The 18,513-nt window shown below is 36.4% G+C and overlaps 2 protein-coding genes across 2 annotated transcripts; one reads left to right on the forward strand and one right to left on the reverse strand.

Annotated features, from left to right (window-relative positions):
• The first annotated feature begins 3,164 nt into the window (after positions 1-3,164).
• Positions 3,165-5,640, forward strand: LOC146553216 (CD48 antigen-like). Its single transcript, XM_085253814.1, has 4 exons — positions 3,165-3,280; positions 4,458-4,757; positions 4,836-5,120; positions 5,522-5,640. The coding sequence occupies exons 1-4, from the start codon at positions 3,232-3,234 to the stop codon at positions 5,638-5,640; spliced, it is 753 nt and encodes a 250-aa protein (XP_085109940.1). The 5' UTR covers positions 3,165-3,231.
• A 1,994-nt stretch (positions 5,641-7,634) lies between these two features.
• On the reverse strand, positions 7,635-18,109 carry LOC146553217 (uncharacterized). The gene is made up of 6 exons (XM_085255590.1): positions 17,934-18,109; positions 13,686-13,985; positions 13,323-13,601; positions 12,482-12,568; positions 9,453-9,496; positions 7,635-9,249 (listed from the first exon to the last, which is right to left on the reverse strand). The coding sequence occupies exons 1-6, from the start codon at positions 17,986-17,988 to the stop codon at positions 9,016-9,018; spliced, it is 999 nt and encodes a 332-aa protein (XP_085111716.1). The 5' UTR covers positions 17,989-18,109; the 3' UTR covers positions 7,635-9,015.
• Positions 18,110-18,513: the final 404 nt, after the last annotated feature.

Here is an 18,513-nt window from a genome sequence, read left to right on the forward strand (position 1 = left end):
AAAAATAGAGTTAAATGTTGTAAAGGTTAAACACAGAATTATTATTCATATGTGATTTTGCTGATAGTTAATTATGTGCAATACTGGTCAGAACATAATCTGTAAATTTAAAGATGTTTGAGGCTAAAATGATGAATAAGGAAAAGTAAGAAAAGAGAATAATGATTTTAGAGACAGGCCTAACTCAGGCCTAGCTGTAGAAACAGCCTTGAGAGATATGAGTGTGAGTGTGTGAATGAGAGCATGCTAAGAACACTGAATGTCTGACTTTTAAAGTGTATGATTTAGTGAAAAGGGGGATTGCATTGAATATATTGTATTTAATGAATATGAATGACAAACGCAAAAGTTTTAAAGAAACAAGTATCTGTATTAAAAGGAATTATGTGAAGTGAATGTGCTAATGAAATCTCAACTGAATGAAGTCATGAAATGAAATGGCCTTCGCCTTAGTTAAAGTGGGTGAAAGGTCATAAATGGAAAGAATATTGAGGTCTGGCTGAAGATCAGTGAAACTTGTGTAAACATCTGATTGGTTGGCTAGATATTAGAGAGAGATAGGTGGGGCGACTGGGCACTTGATAAAGCATAAATTGCCTGGAGGTCTACTGGGTCAGTCTGCAGCAGTTCAACCCTTTGAACTGCTCATCTCGCAGTTCAAAGGGATTCCAGAAGTTCACCGCTGAAAATTCTAGCAGAGGTCCCAGGGGGAGATTGGCCAGTGGACTGAAATTGCAGACTTGGATTTGGCTCTATTTCTGCTCATCATCATCATCATCATTCACATGTTGAATTATAATTCTGAGAAGGTTTGGACTTCCATTATTTACCAGGTGGATCGCAGAGTCTCAAGACCAGGGTTTGCCCTGTGAATTATAACTTTGAGGAATCCTGTTTTCCTAAACATTTCCATTAACACAGAGCACTGAGGTGGAACACATCTATGGTGCTGGAACTGTCTCACCACCAACCTCTCTCACCCCAAAGATAAGAAAAAATCAACATTAGCTTAGAGTGGGTTAATTAAATGAGTAGAATTGATGTGATTTGATTATACTTCTCTTATTTATTTTGGCTTTTGCTTAGCTCCTGCCAAGCTGCTGTAATAAAATCTGCAATTCAAGTCTAAAATGTGGATATTCTGTTTTTAACCCCTTGTGAAACAATAAAGGCGTATATATGAGTATTAATCAATATTAGTCCAAATAGCATTCAGGACCTTTAGAGGCAAGTGCTGCAGAACAAATAAACGTTAATGGGTAAAGCAACCTTTATGTTTATGTTTTTCTTATCAAGTTGAAATCAGGGTAATTTATGCCGGAGGGACAGCTTCCTAAGTAAATAAGTGAGACCCCCCACATCTAGCTCATCTAAGGGAACACCTTGGTATTCCCAGGGCTACTAGACAGAGGGAATCTCTCTACTGCAACTAATGATTATTTTCATTTTCAACTAATCTGCCTGATTTTTCTTTAATTAGTCAATGATTATTTTAATAATTATTATCTCTGCTTCCTGTGGGCAAACCTCCTGTTCTAGGCTAAAGTATCTCACCTGCTCAAGTCTTCCCACCTGTGAATCACCCTGTTGTCTCATCCCACAGCAAGTTAAAATTATGACCCAGGAAACATGAATTTGAAAATAATCAAATGTAATTTTAACATTACCATCAGGCTAAAAAATGAAATTAATCAAAATATTAGGTAATATAAATTAAAATGCTAGTAGTATTTAAACAAAAAAAAAAAAAAAGTGAAAATAGGAAACTAAAAATGTGTGTGAATGTTTGTGTGAATGGGTGGATGACTGGATATGTAAAGCGCTTTGGGGTCCTTAGGGACTAGTAAAGCGCTATATAAATACAGGCCATTTACCATTTAAAAATGGCTAAAATAAATAAAAATAAAGTGCTTAATGCCAATTAAACTGACGTCACAGCTCAAGGGTGTCGGTGCATTTTAGTTCTCGTGCACTGGAGTAATGCTCCGCTTTGCACAGTCTGCTTTTAATTTTGTGCGTTTTCTGTGAAATGCTTTTACATATTTTAAATTCCCCGCCTCCATTTTTTTCCCTCCTCCTGTTTTGCCGTTTGACTACGTTCTTCCTCGAGTGCAGTTTTGCCAGACGTTATTAGGCGGTACTGCTGCCCCCATAGCTTCCTGTAATGTATTGCAGTTAGAAAAGCGCATTTATTACGTGGTTTTACAATATGACGCATCTTTATAGTTGATGTCATTCATTATGGAGACGAATCTTTGCAGCCCTGCTCTCTTCCCCTGGGCCTGAGCATCCCCAGAACACGTGGCACAGGAGTTGCACACAGGGCTTTCTAGTCAGATGATTGAACTACTCAGTTGGCTCCCTAGGTGTGGAGGAGTAGGAGCTATACACTGAGTACCTCCCAAACTATCAAACCCCTCACCCAGTCTCTAAGGAAGAAGCCAACCACCTCTGCTTCCTCAGCGGGATCCTCCTAGTAATCCTTCCACCGCTCGATGTTGGCAGCACACCATCCACACTATGCACCACCAAAGTGCCACTTTCCCCTCTGGCAGTTTCCAGAATCACTTTGACGCTGATGAAAATCCTTTTTTTTCCATTTCCTCGCCAACTCAACTACAACATCAGGTGTTTAAAATAGTAATTCTGGGTAGTCTACAGGTCAATAGTACATCTGCTGCAAAATATTAAGTACTCAGTACAGTTTTTTCTTTAACCTATTCTCAAGTTTATACAGTTCATACACTAAATTCTTCGATAGTATAGGATACACTTTACTACTACACTTCTTTTTAAATGTTTTTTTAAGACAATCTGTTTGAATTCTTATTCAAAGTAAGACCAAGACATTAAAACTGACAACAGAAGATATCACTTCTGCATGAACATTTCCTGCTGTTTTGTGTGTTAGTAAGACGAGACTCAGCTTTTCCTGTGAAAAACATGCCCTTTTAGATGCATATTGAAGTACTAGTACTTTTTGTGCACTTACATTTAACACTGTTTCCTTAACAATTATTTCAGTTCTTTCCAACAATTATTAACTGGTGCCAAAGGGCTCTGAGAGGAAATTATAGAGGAGATGTTTTTGTGTTTGTTTTTGCGCTGACAGTCTGTGACAAGGAAACAAAGTTGTGAAAAGAGGTGGGCTTTGTTGGTTCCATCATTGCTGTAAACAGAAGTAACACACTGATGGCTTTGATGGTGTTGCATTAAGCTTAAGACTATACAATGTTTTTCTTGGTGGTACTGGCGCTGCTGTTCTGCACTGAGGCACAAGGTATGAAAAGAGCAATGAGACACGTTTTGTTGCTGGTGTGTTATTTCCTGTTACGTTTTGTTTTATTGTGATCAGCAAACTGAACACCAGGAACAACAGTGGCAAACAGGAAAAGAGCAAACCTTTTATTTTATAGTAGTTGTTATTTTTTGATTAGTAATGAATATGTGTCATCTGTAATCATGTAAGATTCTATTAGAGCAGTATGGAAGAAGGGGTTAGTAGCACGAGTGGCTTTGTTTAATATTAAAGTCTTAAAGTACATCGTGATTGCATTCGATGTGCTTCTTTCGGAGTCTGAAGACGGTTTGTCAAAGTAGTTAATGGAAGTAAAGGTTCTTACCTGTTACTGCCAACAATAATGCCAAAGTAGTGTGCTATATGAAGCAAGATTAATAGGTCAGTGAGGTGACCCAGAATTTTCAGTTTTAAAAGGTGGTTGTATTTGTTCCTGGATATGTTCACTATGGTCACCTGCTCTCGAGCTCCTTATGTTCTAAGTTTTAGTTTGAAATCCTGGTGAAATGCCGTGTTTTCACTCATTCTAAAAATGTAATTTTCCGTATTCTCTTGGTGTGACGCAATATAGATTACAGATTCTCTACTGGAGTATGTTTTATTCATGAAAGCTCGAGAAACGTATCCTGTTAACGCCACAAAAACAAGCCCTACTATAGTTACCATAGCACAAACAAAAATAATTTATATTAATTTGGTCATAATGAAAATATACTGTATGCCTCTGTCATTTTACACTGTTGGAGCTGGAACCAATATAGCACAGATTATACAAAAGTGATTTAAACACCTCTCATTAGGCTATTGGACAGCTCAATGGATCAAAGTTTCAGAACTCATTGAAGATAAATGGTGTGGTAGAATATATAATATTACTAATAATAACTAATGAATTCTCAAGACTGTCAAATCACAAAGCAACACTTTTAACAGACAGAATGTAGAAAAAGATCTTTATATTCCGACACATCTCATTAAAAAGTCATTTTTGTTCATGGTTTCATGAACAAAAAGGATTTTTGTGTATTCTCAATTCATTGTGCATGTATTATTTCAAGCCTTTGTTTTCATTTTCATTATTGTATCTGATAAAAGTAAGGAATCACAGGTGAACATGACATGATTCTGACAACACATTTTTGTTTTTCTGTTCTTTTAGGCCTCCAAAACGTGTTTCTCCTTCATGGAAGTGATTTGCACCTAGATGTAAAGAAATCTGTTGTACTTGACAAAAAGACTGACTTTTTCTGGAAGTATAATATTACTAATTATGTTGGTAAAATTAGTTATAATAAAGAAGCAATATTGTTTGACAGTTATGAAGGAAGAGCTGAGGTCTTTGGACGGAATTTCTCTTTGGTATTAAAGAATGTAAAACACAGCGACAGTGGAGATTATACTGCAGTTGTGGTTGGAGGACAAAAGCAAAGTATAGCTGAATACAAGGTCATAGTCCAAGGTACGTTTCTCTTGCCAGTACAGTTTTTAAATGTTGATACATCAGAAACATCCATTCACAGTTTTTTTTATTCCCCAGATCCAGTATCTCGTCCTGAGCTGACAGTGGACCATCTTTCCAGCAGTTCAGACTCCTGTAACCTCACTGTGACCTGCAGCACAGTGGAGTTTAACATCAGCAGCATTTTTAGATGTGATGCCCAAAACTGCCTGCAAGTGGAAGAAAAGAGCTTAAACGTCTCAAAATATTTTTATTCTCTGATTGTTTACTTGCAGCAAGATACCATCTTTTGTAATCATAGCAACAAAGTGAGCTGGAAAGCGAACAAGAAGGTGATCAAGCCGTACTGTGAAAGAAAATCAGGTAAGACCATCAGTAAATTGTCCCCACCCGCAGATATGTCACCAAATGTGTTGGACTAACAACTTACTTTTGATGAACAAAAAGATATTTCTTCTGGTGAGATTATTATTGAAGTCAAAACAAAAATGTAACATCTCACAATAATTGTTATTGGTCTGAGTAACTTATCTGTTTTCAAATCTGCTATTGCACAAGCTCAGTCACTGAAACTTTGCTATACATTTCCTTTATTTGGAAATAAAAAGTTTGGTCAGTTACAAAGTTCACAAACTGCTATTCACATTTTTTAGAGAAATTAGTGGTTTAGAACTTGGGCTCTGTTGTTGTTCAACGTTTGGATTAGCTGTTTGGATATGCTGTTTTCATTTTGTGAGAAATCTGTCTGTTTTCCTGTGTTGCAGGTTCAGATGGGATCTCCGTCTGTGTGGTGAAGACAGTCGTGTTCTCTGTCGGTCTGATTATCATGGTGATTGCTGTCATCAGTGTGCATCTCATGGAGAAGAAAAAGAAGCAAAAATAAACCTTTCTAATGTATATAAAGCTCAGTCTTATGTAGAAAACTTCTGTGCTTGTTTGTTTTTTCACTTGTAGCAGCTTTGGTTAAAAAATAAATCCCTGTTTCTTTATCTTATACAATGGAAACACAAAATTGTGCATAAGAAATGTAACAATGCACTCAAGCCAACATCATACGGTACATCTAAAGACAAGAAAACAGTCATGATTATTTATTAGTTAAACCCATCATGAAAATGTTTGAGGATTTGCTCCTGAGGCAAATGTGTTTCTTAAACCTCACCAGAAGAGGGCAGTGTGTTACTTTTGAGCTGGTCTGCCCACCTGTCCAACACGATTACCAAGTGATTGAATTCCTCTGTGCAATTTCTTGCATTGTGCAATTTCACAATGCAAGAAATGAAGGCCATCACCTCCCCGTGCAAAGACCAAAACATTAACATATTACCAGCTGACGAAGGGAGGTGCACTGTTGTATTCAGCTCAGCTGATTATCTTCCCACGATTACTACACTCCTCAGTGACAATACCTATGAGACCCCACAAGCATTAACTTGCATAAGAAAGCCATTGACTGCTCTAAGTATAACCATCTGTACCCAGGGGATGCTATAGCCTGTGTATACGGACTTATAAAGATCCAGAAAGAAGGAGTCCTACTCAGACTCATCATTAGCAGTATAAACTCAGCCACCAACAACATTTCCTAGCACCGCGCCACTATCGGAGCTAGAATGTTTTCCCTCCAATCAGATTTGCTGTTAGAACTCTGCCTTTACACCACTTATTTTAAATACAACAAGGGTTTTCACTGACAAAAGTGCCACTCATTGTAAGTAGCCTTGACACGGAGGAAGTGAAAGTAAATCTTTGGGCTCTTTCACAGTGACAGCACCTAGCCACCGGTACAGATGTGGAGGAAACCTGGGTTAAAACCAAAACCCAAGAAGTAGAAGCCTTCGCTGTTCACATCAACTCAGTGGATAGAAACATGAAATTCACCAGGGAAAATAGAAGGGACAACTGTTTGCCTTTTGATCAGTATGTTAAATGAGTAGTAAAAGAGACTGTTCTAATGTCTGAACTTTGTGTGTCTGTGTGTACATGATCAGGAAAGGACTGAGGCAGCAAACTGAACCACAACTTCTTTGGGGTATACTGTAGTTCTTAACAGCCACAAACTAAACCTTGCGTGAAATGTGATAAATGTGATATATGCATTTAATATTTACTTTCTGAACTATAGTAATAATCTTTTATTCATCTCCTTCAGTTGTAAGGAATTAACATGTAGATGTAACAACCAATGTTATGATATACTGCATATACTGTTTCATACAGCATGCAGGGTGTGTTGCATTTACGTTTTACAATCTGTCTTTAAAGGAAGTTCAGTCAAGCAGAGACTTCCTGTCTGCATAAAGTTGGGTTCAAATACACCTACACATCTCTCTGTTTGACGTTTCACTTTGTGCTTGCTGTTGTGCTTGTATGTAGAGTGCAGTACAAATACTTGTTACTCCCGTAACAGTCATTATTGCACATGATTCTGCTTGAAGTCACTACCATGATTTTACAACAATATATCTGTGATAATTTATTGGGTCAAGGTTGCCCTCTCTCACAACGAGTCGATAAATACCAGCCGCAGTGCTAACTTTGTCAATTAATCAGAGAGTGCCAGAGGAGGGTTGCTAAATAGAGTGCTTTTGTTCCTGAGGAGGCAGAGGAAACAGACATAAAGAGAGTGAAAGAAACTTAGTAGAAGGAATCAGCAACAGACTCTGTGTTTGCAGAAAACAACGGTTCCATTTTTAGATCTGATTCTTGAAAATCAAAAAGCCAATCAGGTAAAAAGACTTGAAATGTTTATGAAAATATGAAGTTCTAACTTCACAACAGACAATGACAGAAATCCTTTAAATAAGATGAGTTTTTCTTGTCTTTTTTTGGTACAAGTATATTCTTGTACAAGAGAAATAAAGAGAAACTCAGACTTCATGAAACAACTGACATCAGTATTGTAATATATCTCAGTTTGGCTGGTAAAAGGCCAAACATGTAATTCCAATATATTTGACAATAAAAACATTATCTTTAAATGATGAACATGGTATTTTTCACCACTAATCAGTTTCAAAATATTCTTCCGGATAAATTAATTGAAACATTTCTCATAATTTGTTCTTGTAAAACCTCTTCAAAAGCAAAACATGTTTTTTGTTAATGTCTACTTTACATTTGACTTTTACGAAAACAATTTAGTTCCCTGGTACAACAGCTAAATTAAAAAAAAAAAAACATGAAGGCAATGAAAACCTTTTTTCTGTCTTATGTACTTTTAGCTTTGGGTGTATGTGTGTAATTCACTATGACCTTTGAGGACAAAGGCATTCAGTCTGAGTCGTAAAAAAGGAAGAGATCTGATCTTTTGGACATGTCATCTTTATCAAGAAACTAAATGTACCGACTGGCAGTAGCATGTACTCATGAGGGTAAATATGGGGAAACTCCATTAGACATGTGACATTTGGTCAGAACAACCAGACAGATTCTTATTATATACACTTATTTAGAATTTAATTTTGAAAATTCCAGTAGAAAAATGTTTAAGATTTTTCTGTATACCTCCAGACTTTATTCTTGTTTTGCTGACTTCCCATGCCTTTCTTTCTGTAATAAATATAAATTACAAAGAAAGTTTTTCTGTTGCAGCTGTTCCACAACAAACTTAAGGTGGCTGTTAACTAACAAAGTCTTCCTAATGAGGAATTGATTTAATACATTTCTCCATAAAGTTTAGATCGTGGATTTTGAACACATCTTACAGTGTTGGCCACATCCAGCCCACTTTGATAAGTGTGCCAAACCAATTCATTTTAGTTTATATAACGCCATGGCAAAACAACTGAAATATATTCGACAGTCCAAAATTTATGCCCTCCTTCACATTTTTAAAAGCTCCCAGTGGGCTGGATTGGAGTCTTATATTTCACACCCCTGGTCTAGATCTATAAAAAGAAAACTTGAAATGTATTAACTTTAAGTATTATTTATAGTCTGCAACACATATAAAAAATTACAATAATTATTGATAAAGATTATATGCACTACATTATTCAGGAAAACTTCAAAAAACAAGAAAAAGAAAAAGAGATTCAAGCATATAGCTCTAAAAACAAAATATTGTACTTCACAGTAAGCCATCACCATCTAAAACACAAAAATATTACTACAAAAAAGGATAATGTTTGAAAACATTAAGAAAATATTCAGTTCATTTGTGTTTTAAACAGGTGATAAATTTGATCCAACATGTCCTCTGTGCCAACATTTTAGAAAAAAAAGCAGAGTTCAAGTGTTCATAGTTCATATGTGTTTAGCCTTGTGAATTTATACTGCTGATGTTCTCCAGTTCTGTTTGTTGGGCAGTGACTCTGGGCCTGGTGGGTCTGGTAACCTGAGCATACACCGTCTCTGGCTGTGGAATCTTTTTGGACTTCGTGGATTCTGTTTTAGGGTGAAACTCCACGAGGGCATAAGTAGATGTTGGGGAAAGACTCGAGGCATCTCCTGGAACATTCTCATTTCGAGTTTGGCCTGGAGGATGCTCCTAGAAACAAATCCAAAGTGTTTTGTTAAAAAACAAACAAACTGGGTGGAGCAGTGAAGAAAGAAGATGGAGGTTGATTTTGGGCAGGCGCATAAAACTAGTGTGTTAGCTCATTAAACTATTCTGAATTTGAAGTGAATTTAAAATAAAGCTGAATCAGACATTTTCTTTCTTTTTTCTCTTAAGAAAAAGTGTTCACTTACTTGAGCAGCCTCATACAGTTGATTTTCCTGGTTCCTTCGTTTACCTGCAAGCCAGTCACAGTAAATACAGATTTACTTACAGCACATATCTTCCACCAGAACGTCTAAATTCCTCACTGGAAATAACATTGACTCCAGATCAGTTCATGTTAGCTACAGAGAACTAATACACCCCTGTCCTGTTATCATACAGTGAACTGATCAGTCTGTAAATAAATAAATAGATTCATCGATCTTTATTGGTCAAAATGAATTTCCTTTTTTTTTTAAATAACTTTCACCCTTAGAAAATATATTTACTGTTAATGCTTGGTGCTATTCTAGATGCAGCAGTCTTAATGTCATGTATCTCTCCTATAATATTGGTGAAGAGATGAGGTTTAGTGGGTTTTCATGTATTATAATATTACTCATTACTGTAGTCACGAACAACAAACTGGTTAAGGGCCTGTAGTAACTGTGGTCCCTTCTTTTTCCACAGTTATGTCTCGGACATGTTAATAGAAGGCAGCAATTAACAACCAACAATTAATTATTTAAAAAAATATTTAAACTATTTAATGCTATTTAACCAGGTGGGATTAGCAGTATTATTTTTTTCTTGAGAGAACTGCAGACGCTGCATCGATAAACACAGATGCAAGACAGCAAAAAAAGGGAGCTGTCTGCAGGGGTGTTTTGTTGTTTGTTTTTTAAAAGAGTAGTTTTAATTAATTACTGGTCAAAACTTGTTTCATGCAGTACTTGTATCCAATCCAATGTTCTGATGATGTGGGTGGAGCTCAGACAGCTCCACAACACACAACAACTGGAAACCAGGTGAGATACAGATAATGTGATATTCAAAGCCAACACTTTGAACTGATCCCAGTTGGGTTTTAGGGCAAAAGGCACAAAATATTTTCTGTCACATATTTGTCCAAGCAGAGTTGGCTTGAATGCTGCACTTCACAGAGTAATGTGAATGTTTAAATAAACAGCAGCAACAAAAGTGGCAAAGTGGCTTCACATCTAGGAAAAAATACACTAAAAATCAGAGCTTTTAACTGCTCATTCTTTAGCCGGTACCAAATATTTAGGTAACAGGTCGCATTATTAGATTTCAGTTGTGTCTGTTTTTTTGTTGTTTTATGTGTATACGTGTGTTTTTGTGGTGGTTTTTCTCTCAGCCAAATTCAAATTTCTTATCCCAGTGGGATTAAATTCAACCCTACAATTCAGTCCAATTACAGTTTTACCCTCCTGTGAACAGTGTTGGGGAGTAACAGAATACATGTAACGGCGTATCGTATTTAAAATATAAAATATGAGTAACTGCATTCCATTGCAGCTACCGCTTATTAGAATACAGTTACTTTGTTGAAATAAATGGATTACACAGCGGTCTTTTCCCGTTTCATATGTTAGGCTATCCCCTCTCTAATCTTGGTAAATCCACACATTGCAGGAAATCCAAACAAAACATGCAATAAGAGGCTCTAATATAAGCGTCCTGTTAATGTTGGTGGTGTCAGTTACATGGTGGACCTGAAGCCAGGAAAACAGAGCCAGCAGTGCACGGGCAGGAATGCATTTCTTACTTGGAAATTTCACTTCACATTTAAAGAAGAATGGGACTGACTCTGTTTGCTATCAGCCAAGCTACTCTCAGCATCAAAAGACTATTAATGAAGGCTGCATTACAACCTGCTAGCTGCAAATAACCATGTGCAGTTCTGAAAGCAGAAAGAAAGAAAACATATTACTGATACAGAAATAGTTTTCTATACAAGATCACTGCAAAAAGTGCAGCCTTACCTAATGTCCACCCTAGTGTTACTCATTTTATATTAAGGTTTAAAAATCTAGTTGGCATTGCTTTCAGAACTGCACATGGTTATTTGCTGCTAACAGGTTGTTAATGCTATCCATCAAATCTAACAGTCTGCGGTCTATGAACTAACCTCAGCTAACGCCAGCTAACAATGTTAGCTCGGTGGTGATTAACCTTCAGCGATAGTAATAAATCACACAGCTATAGTACATTCATGTAGTTGTAAAAAGCATGATAATATATCAAGTAATCCAAAGTATTCCGAATACGTTACTCTCATTGAGTAACTTAACAGAATACGTTACAAAATACATTTTTGGCCATGTATTCTGTAATCTATAGTGGAATACATTTTAAAAGTAATCTCCCCAGCACTGCCTGTGAATGTGCATTACTTACCTAACATTTTAAAGCAGTTGTATGTTTTAGTTCAAATGTAGCAGCAACTCGGTGCTTTATTTCTAATTTTATCTCCTCCAGCCTATATTGCCTTACTGAGGGACACCATTTTTTTAGACTCATTTTTGCTGTGAGGATCCACGAAGCTTTGAAGACAATTCATTCATGAAAGTAATCTAGACAGGATAATTTGGATACATAGATTTTAAACCTTACAGCTGATTTGATTGCTAATCTTTGCTCATTTGTTCATAAGTGTGAAATTGGGGGAAATTTGAGAACCAATGCGTCACCTAATTGAACACTTTTTGAAGAGGTGAGGTTAACTTAAACAGACATTCTGAATGAAAATTACATTCACATTTAAAACGCCTTACAAAGCAGATCCATACTATTGTACCAAATTTGGGCTTGACTTTCTTTGTCTTCATGGAGTATTTTTATGTATATTAAAATGGTAAATGGCCTGTACTTGTATAGCACCCTAAGGACCCTAAAGGCGCTTTACACAGCCAGTCATCCACCCATTCACACACTGGTGATGGGAGGCTACATTGTAGCCACAGCCACCCTGGGGCACACTTACAGAGGCAAGGCTGCCGAGCACCGGCGCTGGTGAAGTGTCTTGCCCAAGGACACAACAACCGAGACCGGGGCTCGAACCGGCAACCTTCCGGTTACAAGGCGAACTCCCAACTCTTGAGCCACGATCGCCCCATTAAGTGCATACTTACATATTATATTAGATTTCAGTGTACTTAAAGTAACAACAATTCTTATTTGACTGTTTTTGCTGAAAAAACAAATTGCGACTCACGTTTTGCGACAATGCAAATGATGACAATGATGAAAATGAAACCACAGAGGCCACCAGCAGCTGCGATAATTATGTTTGCACTTGAAACTGTAAAGAAAACAAAATATTACATCACAAACAATCTGACGAGAATCTGTCATTTTAAATTTGCAGTTATTTCAGTAATGGCAGAATCATCACACCAGAAGCACAAACACTTTGTGTTAAATCTCAAAAGGTTTTGGACTACCAATCAAAATTCACCAACCAAAGGTGATTAGATTTAGAAATTTTCATACACTTCTATGACTGTTAATGGAAAGCTGCAAATCCTTTTTAGATCTTCACCTTGGTTAACGGCATGTCTGTGGTGAGAATGACTGGACAGAAACCAGGAATTTACGAACTAGAATGGAAGACAGGACACACGGTGAGTGAGAGAGACTGAAACAAGGAACAGAGGGACACTCAGCTGACATAATCACAGATGAATGAGACAAGGGGAGCAAAACTGAACATTTAGCACACAGGAAACAGGACACAGGCTATAAAACAGCAAATGACCAACACTGAGACATGGATTAAGATATACAATACAAAGAAAGGTAAACAAACACAGATTTGGCTGAACTAGACAAAAAAAATACATGGGAAGGAAGACAAATCAGGGATGAAGAAACCAGACTGGTGTTTTCTAGTTTTTGAGAGTTTAATACCGTCTATTTCAACAGAAAAACACGAATAGGCCAATATAAAGCGATGAAGTCTTTAAAGATTGAAAATTCTTTGTTCTGCTGCATAAACTCTTTAAATTGGTATGATTTAAATCAGTCATTCATGTCTTTACGGCCTTTAAACTTACCTGTCCTTGTCTCACAGTAAGGTTTAGTCTTACTGTCTGTCCAGCTGACTTTATTGCTGTGATTACAGATGATGAAGTCTCCATGCAGGTAAATAATTAAAGACGAATAATAATCTGGGGTTTTCAAACTGTTTTCTTCCACCTGAGAGCAGTTTTGGGCATCACATGTGAAAATGCTGCTGATTTGAGAATCCACTGTGCTGCAGGTCACAATGAGGCTACAGGACTCTGAACTGCCAGACACAGAGTCCACTGTCAGGTTAACTGGAGAAACTGCATCTGAAGAGTAACAGGCATAAAGAGATTTAAAACAGGTCTATGTTGTATCACCATTTCAAAAAGATAATGAAAAAAGAAACCTACCTTGGACTATGACCTTGTATTCAGCTACCTTTTGGTCTTCATTTCTAACCATGAATGCAGTATAATCTCCACTGTCATTGTGTTGCACATTCTTTAATAACAAAGAGTAATTTTGCCTGAAGAGCTCAGCCCTTCCTTCATATTTGTCAAACACAACTGGATCATTATTCAAACCACATTTAGCTATATTGTTAGTTTCATTAACTTTCCAGATCAAATCAGTTTTTTTGTCTAGTACAACAGATCTCTCTACATCCAGGTGTAAGTCCTTTCCACGGAGGAGAAACACATGTCGGAGCCCTAAAAGAAAAACAACAAACCTGATGTCAGAATCATCTTATTAACATGCAACTGGAACTCCTTAAATTAAATACAGTAGATATTTTTTCAGAATTTTTTTCTTAACTATTTTTATTATTGTTTAGTCAACATAGTTACATCATCTGTTTATATTTATATGTTTATAATTAAAATTGTATTCAGCTGTAATAAAACACCCTTACATCAAAGATCTCTCATATTAATATAGATTTGTGTGTAACTGCCAAAATGTTTGATTGTGGTTTTTCCTACTCCCTTCCCCAACCTGACTTGCGATCACATGCAGCACATGCTATGCCACACATCTTCCTTCAGTCACAGGTTGTCTAGGTTTCAAAACATTTACAACAATAAAATGTGGGCTTTCTCGTGAAAATCCTATTGGAAATTATGGCTTCCACCCAACTTTATATGGTGCACCTCTAATATCTAGAGTTGTCAACATTTATGAAACTAACCAAACTAACCAGATACTTTTTTGTCTCAGGAAGCTTCTCTGCTTCCCTCCATGAGAGGAAGAGGGAAGCTGCAACCCTCAAACCTGTACAGAATATGTCCAGCCAAACCAAAAATCACCAATGAAGGAATCAACCATTAAAAATGAAATGAAGACTGAGATAAAGTTATAAAACATTTTAAATCCTTACTCTTAGCCTTTCAGACCCTAAGTGTCTGCTTGAACATCAAACAGTATTTCTTGAAACACTCTTTTATCTTATCTTTTTAAAAAATTATTATTTATCATTTGCATTTACAAAAATGAACTAACGAGCACCGGGGACTTTTTTTCATTAAACTGGAAGTTTACGTGACAGTGCTGTGACTAAATTTAAAGAGGTGATTCAACTGTTATTTCCTTCAATAGACAAAAGCCCCACAGCTACTGAGCTGCTGATTTTCTTACATTTATCATTTGCTTATTTTTGTTTCAGTTCTTGCTGACATCCACAAATGTGTGCATTTTGGGCTTTTTTTTTTATAAGATACAACAAATACCTATAATAGATTAAATAAAGATTAATGAAACTGAAATATTAGTAGAATTGCAAAATCTATCAATCATGTTCCTTAAGAAAAACAAAAAAGGCTGTGTTCATTCAGTTCACTCTTCTTTCACACTTTGATTCCAAACTTTGATCGTTTTGCTTTCTCTCCACATGTCAAAGTAACATTGGCCAGGAAGATCAAATTGTTCTCCCTTTTTTGTCATTTTGTCAACATGTGTACTCAAACTGATCTAAAGGAATAACAGATAATGATAACTAAACTAGTGATGACTTCACAACATGTTTGAAATGAAAACTGCTGTCAAACTTAAAACTGTTCCTGTAGGTATTCATCATTTTATGTTTACAGTTTTATACAGTTTTATACTGTATTACTGTAATATTGTTCACATTTTCTCATTTAGGATCTAAAATTGCAGACCATCCACTGCTTGCATATGTCTGCAGTGATATATATATATATATAGTGTCCATCAATTGTTTGTGTGTGTTCTTCTAACTCTGTTTTTTTAAGTTGAATGTTCATCAAAAACATACTTCACTCTCAAAGCATAAATGTTTGTACTCAGAAAGAGGAGGTAATAAAAATATTTTTCTCGGTAGAATAATTTTAGCATCCATGTAGTTCGTGACTGCTGACAGAATTAAGTTAGAAAGTGAACACACTGGTGTTTATTTTTAGTTGGAGCTGAAGACATTGGAGTTTATCTCACAGCTATCAGAGTCTCATATGTGCTTCTTCATCTACTTGCAGTCTCACAGCTGTGACCACACACTTAACCACTTCTCAGTTGTAATATCAGCATTATATATTATTGTGCAGCATTTCACATTTAACTTTGATCAGTAATCATGCTGTTTCTGTTGATTTTACTTTGTTGTAAGGAGTCATTCAGCATATGTGATCACCCATTTTATGACACACTGCTATATACTGTTGCTTCATACAGAAATAGTATTTTATCTGTTAGTTTTTGTCACAGTAAAACTAACTATAAGAGGAAGTTCAGTCAAGCTTGTACACAGATGACCAAAGAGAAACCCACAGTCTGTCTGCCTGATGTTTGCATTTGTGCTTGTAGCAGTTTGTAAAGCATTGTTGCAGGAGTGCAGTACAAAACGTGGTACTCATGTAGCCGAGTTAATATTGTAGATGATTCTACTTGCTATGATTACCATAATTTCACAGCAATGAAGCTGCAGAAATGCATTGGTCTAATGTTTCCTTTTTTCAGAGGAAGTAAATAAATACAACTATCAATGTGAAGTTAAGTTCATCAGAGCATATCTGAGAGTACATGACCACTGGAAATTATAGAAACATTAAAGAGAAGACTTGCAAATGGTTTTAAAGCTCTGGGCCACCCCTGCTCCTGTCCTGCCTTTCTCCCCTGACTGCTCTTCCTGGGTCCCCTCTGCTGTCAGTTCTCACAGTTCTGGTGCTCCAGTTTCCTGCTAACTGTCCTCTTTTTGGCTTCCAGTTAAAAAAAGAAAAAGCTTTGTGCCATGATGTCAGATTGTGGTAATCATGACACAGAATTGTATTGTCTTTTAACTTCTGGCTTTGAAATATATATTAAAAATATATATGTTTAATGAAATGTATAATTTGAATCATTTAAAAATATATACATTTGGTAGATTACGACACAGAGGTCTCTACACTGGCCCCTTTCTCCCTGCTCTCAAGCCAAGTAATTTCTTCTGAACTCAGCTGGGTATGGAGACTACAGTAGTTCCAAAGAAGTGGAACAAGCAGGCATTAGCCAGTTATAATGGGGAAGTATAAACAGAAAAGAGTGACGTGACCCTGACCTGGCACTCATGGAAATTTCCCTCTTACAGTCTTTTGTTCTTCAAAATCGTAATGAAAACATTGCATTTAAAAATAAACCTGTTGATCAGGGGTTCTGCCAAATGATGTCCAAATTATTCTAAAATGATTATATAATAAGTGGCTTATTCTAGTTCTAGCTCACAATTGCATATGGATAACACAAAGTTACGGGTGGAAACACAGACAGAGGGAGAGAAGTGATACTGACAAGAGGAAAGAAGAGGAAACCAAATTAAATAGATAGATGTCAGCAACTGACATCTGTGTGTGTGTGTGTGTGTGTGTGTGTGTGTGTGTGTGTGTCTGTGTGTGTGTGTGTGTGTGTGTGTGTGCGCATTCCTCTGTGTGTGTGTGTGTGTGTGTGTGTATGCCTATGTGACAGAGAGACACATTATCTTTTTACAACATGTGAACATGGCTGCTTCAGTTTTCGGTTTAATATCAGACACTTTTTGTGAATTTGTGTTCTACTGGTTTTGAGTGGAGTACAGTACTTCAGCGTTTATCAAAAAAAACATTAAGGGAATTTTGTTTATTTGCACTACATGGTTTGTTGAGTTACTGAAGAAGAAGTGGACTGATCCCTACCAAGACTAGCCTGGGACATGGAACGTCACCTCTCTGGTGAAAAAGGGGCCGGATAAAACTAAATTTAATTCAACTTCAGCCAAATTGATTTGGGAAAAGAATGTAAAAATAACACAAAGAAATCGAGCAGATAGTCAGCACTTACCAGCCCCATGTTACCATTATTCATAGTTCAGAAACATCGATGTTGAAAATCAGTCTGATTTTTCATTTGTTAATATGTCAAAAGCATACTTATTGCAATGTAATTATTGTAATTTCAATACCGATTTTCTTGCCTGGTATTCATTTTTCACTGTATTTATTTGACTTTCTTCCTCCCTGACAATTATTTATTATATGTCATTTGTTGTTTGCCTTTTACAAACAATTTAGTGCTATAGTACAAAACCAGATTCCAAAAAGCAAAGGAGACGAATCACTTTGACATATTAGTGTACAAAATAATACTAATAAAAATATAATAATAATCAGAGTGTAAAAATAAGTGTTTACCTTGTATTTCAAATGAAAGCAGCAAAAGAACTCCCCAAAATAAAATACGTGCCATCTTCACACCTTCTGTGAATATCAGGAAGTACAAACTTCCTCATTTAAGATTTTCAGCAGTGATGCACACAGCCTGTGTGGGTTGTCCCAAGACTAAAACCTCTATGTGGCGACAGTAACATAAATACAAAGAATGACTCTCCTCTCTTCTGAGCTTTCTCTTTCATTGTCACTTTTTTGTTTTTTACATTGTATTCCTACTGTATAAATCTTTTACAGTAAAAGATTATAAATAAATGAAATGTTTCTACGTACCAAAATGTTCAACCTAATATTGGAAATGTTGAGTTTGATTCGGATCAACAGTAGTCTGCTTCACTTACACAGTTTCATATTTGTTAAATTAAGATCTAGACTAAGCTGAAATTTGCTCCAGAAAGACTCAATCCCCATAGGTATGGTAAGAAATTTTAACAGTATTAGGATCACTTAAAGCAAAAACTTGAAATTGTGTGGATTATGGGGGGGAAGGAAAAAACATGATAAATTTCCAAGACAAAAATGTGCCAGACAGGCTGGTCTGAGC

The sequence above is a fragment of the Mchenga conophoros genome, linkage group LG18, assembly GCF_057382185.1.
Source record: "Mchenga conophoros isolate Kocher_MC1m ecotype Shallow Benthic linkage group LG18, M_conophoros_male_GT1.1, whole genome shotgun sequence".
NCBI classification, from domain to species: Eukaryota; Metazoa; Chordata; class Actinopteri; order Cichliformes; family Cichlidae; genus Mchenga; species Mchenga conophoros.

What these genes read in the sequence shown, in the direction of transcription:
- LOC146553216 (XM_085253814.1), top strand. Translation starts at nt 3,232, where the DNA reads ATGTTTTTCTTGGTGGTACTGGCGCTGCTGTTCTGCACTGAGGCACAA. An exon ending in ATACAAGGTCATAGTCCAAG is followed by an intron (nt 4,758 to 4,835) that starts GTACGTTTCTCT and finishes TTTATTCCCCAG; the next exon opens with ATCCAGTATCTCGTCCTGAG. An exon ending in GTACTGTGAAAGAAAATCAG is followed by an intron (nt 5,121 to 5,521) that starts GTAAGACCATCA and finishes CCTGTGTTGCAG; the next exon opens with GTTCAGATGGGATCTCCGTC.
- LOC146553217 (XM_085255590.1), bottom strand. Translation starts at nt 17,988, where the DNA reads ATGGCACGTATTTTATTTTGGGGAGTTCTTTTGCTGCTTTCATTTGAA. An exon ending in GCTTTCATTTGAAATACAAG is followed by an intron (nt 13,986 to 17,933) that starts GTAAACACTTAT and finishes TTTTTCTTTTAG; the next exon opens with GGCTCCGACATGTGTTTCTC. An exon ending in AACTGTATGAGGCTGCTCAA is followed by an intron (nt 9,250 to 9,452) that starts GTAAGTGAACAC and finishes ATTTGTTTCTAG; the next exon opens with GAGCATCCTCCAGGCCAAAC.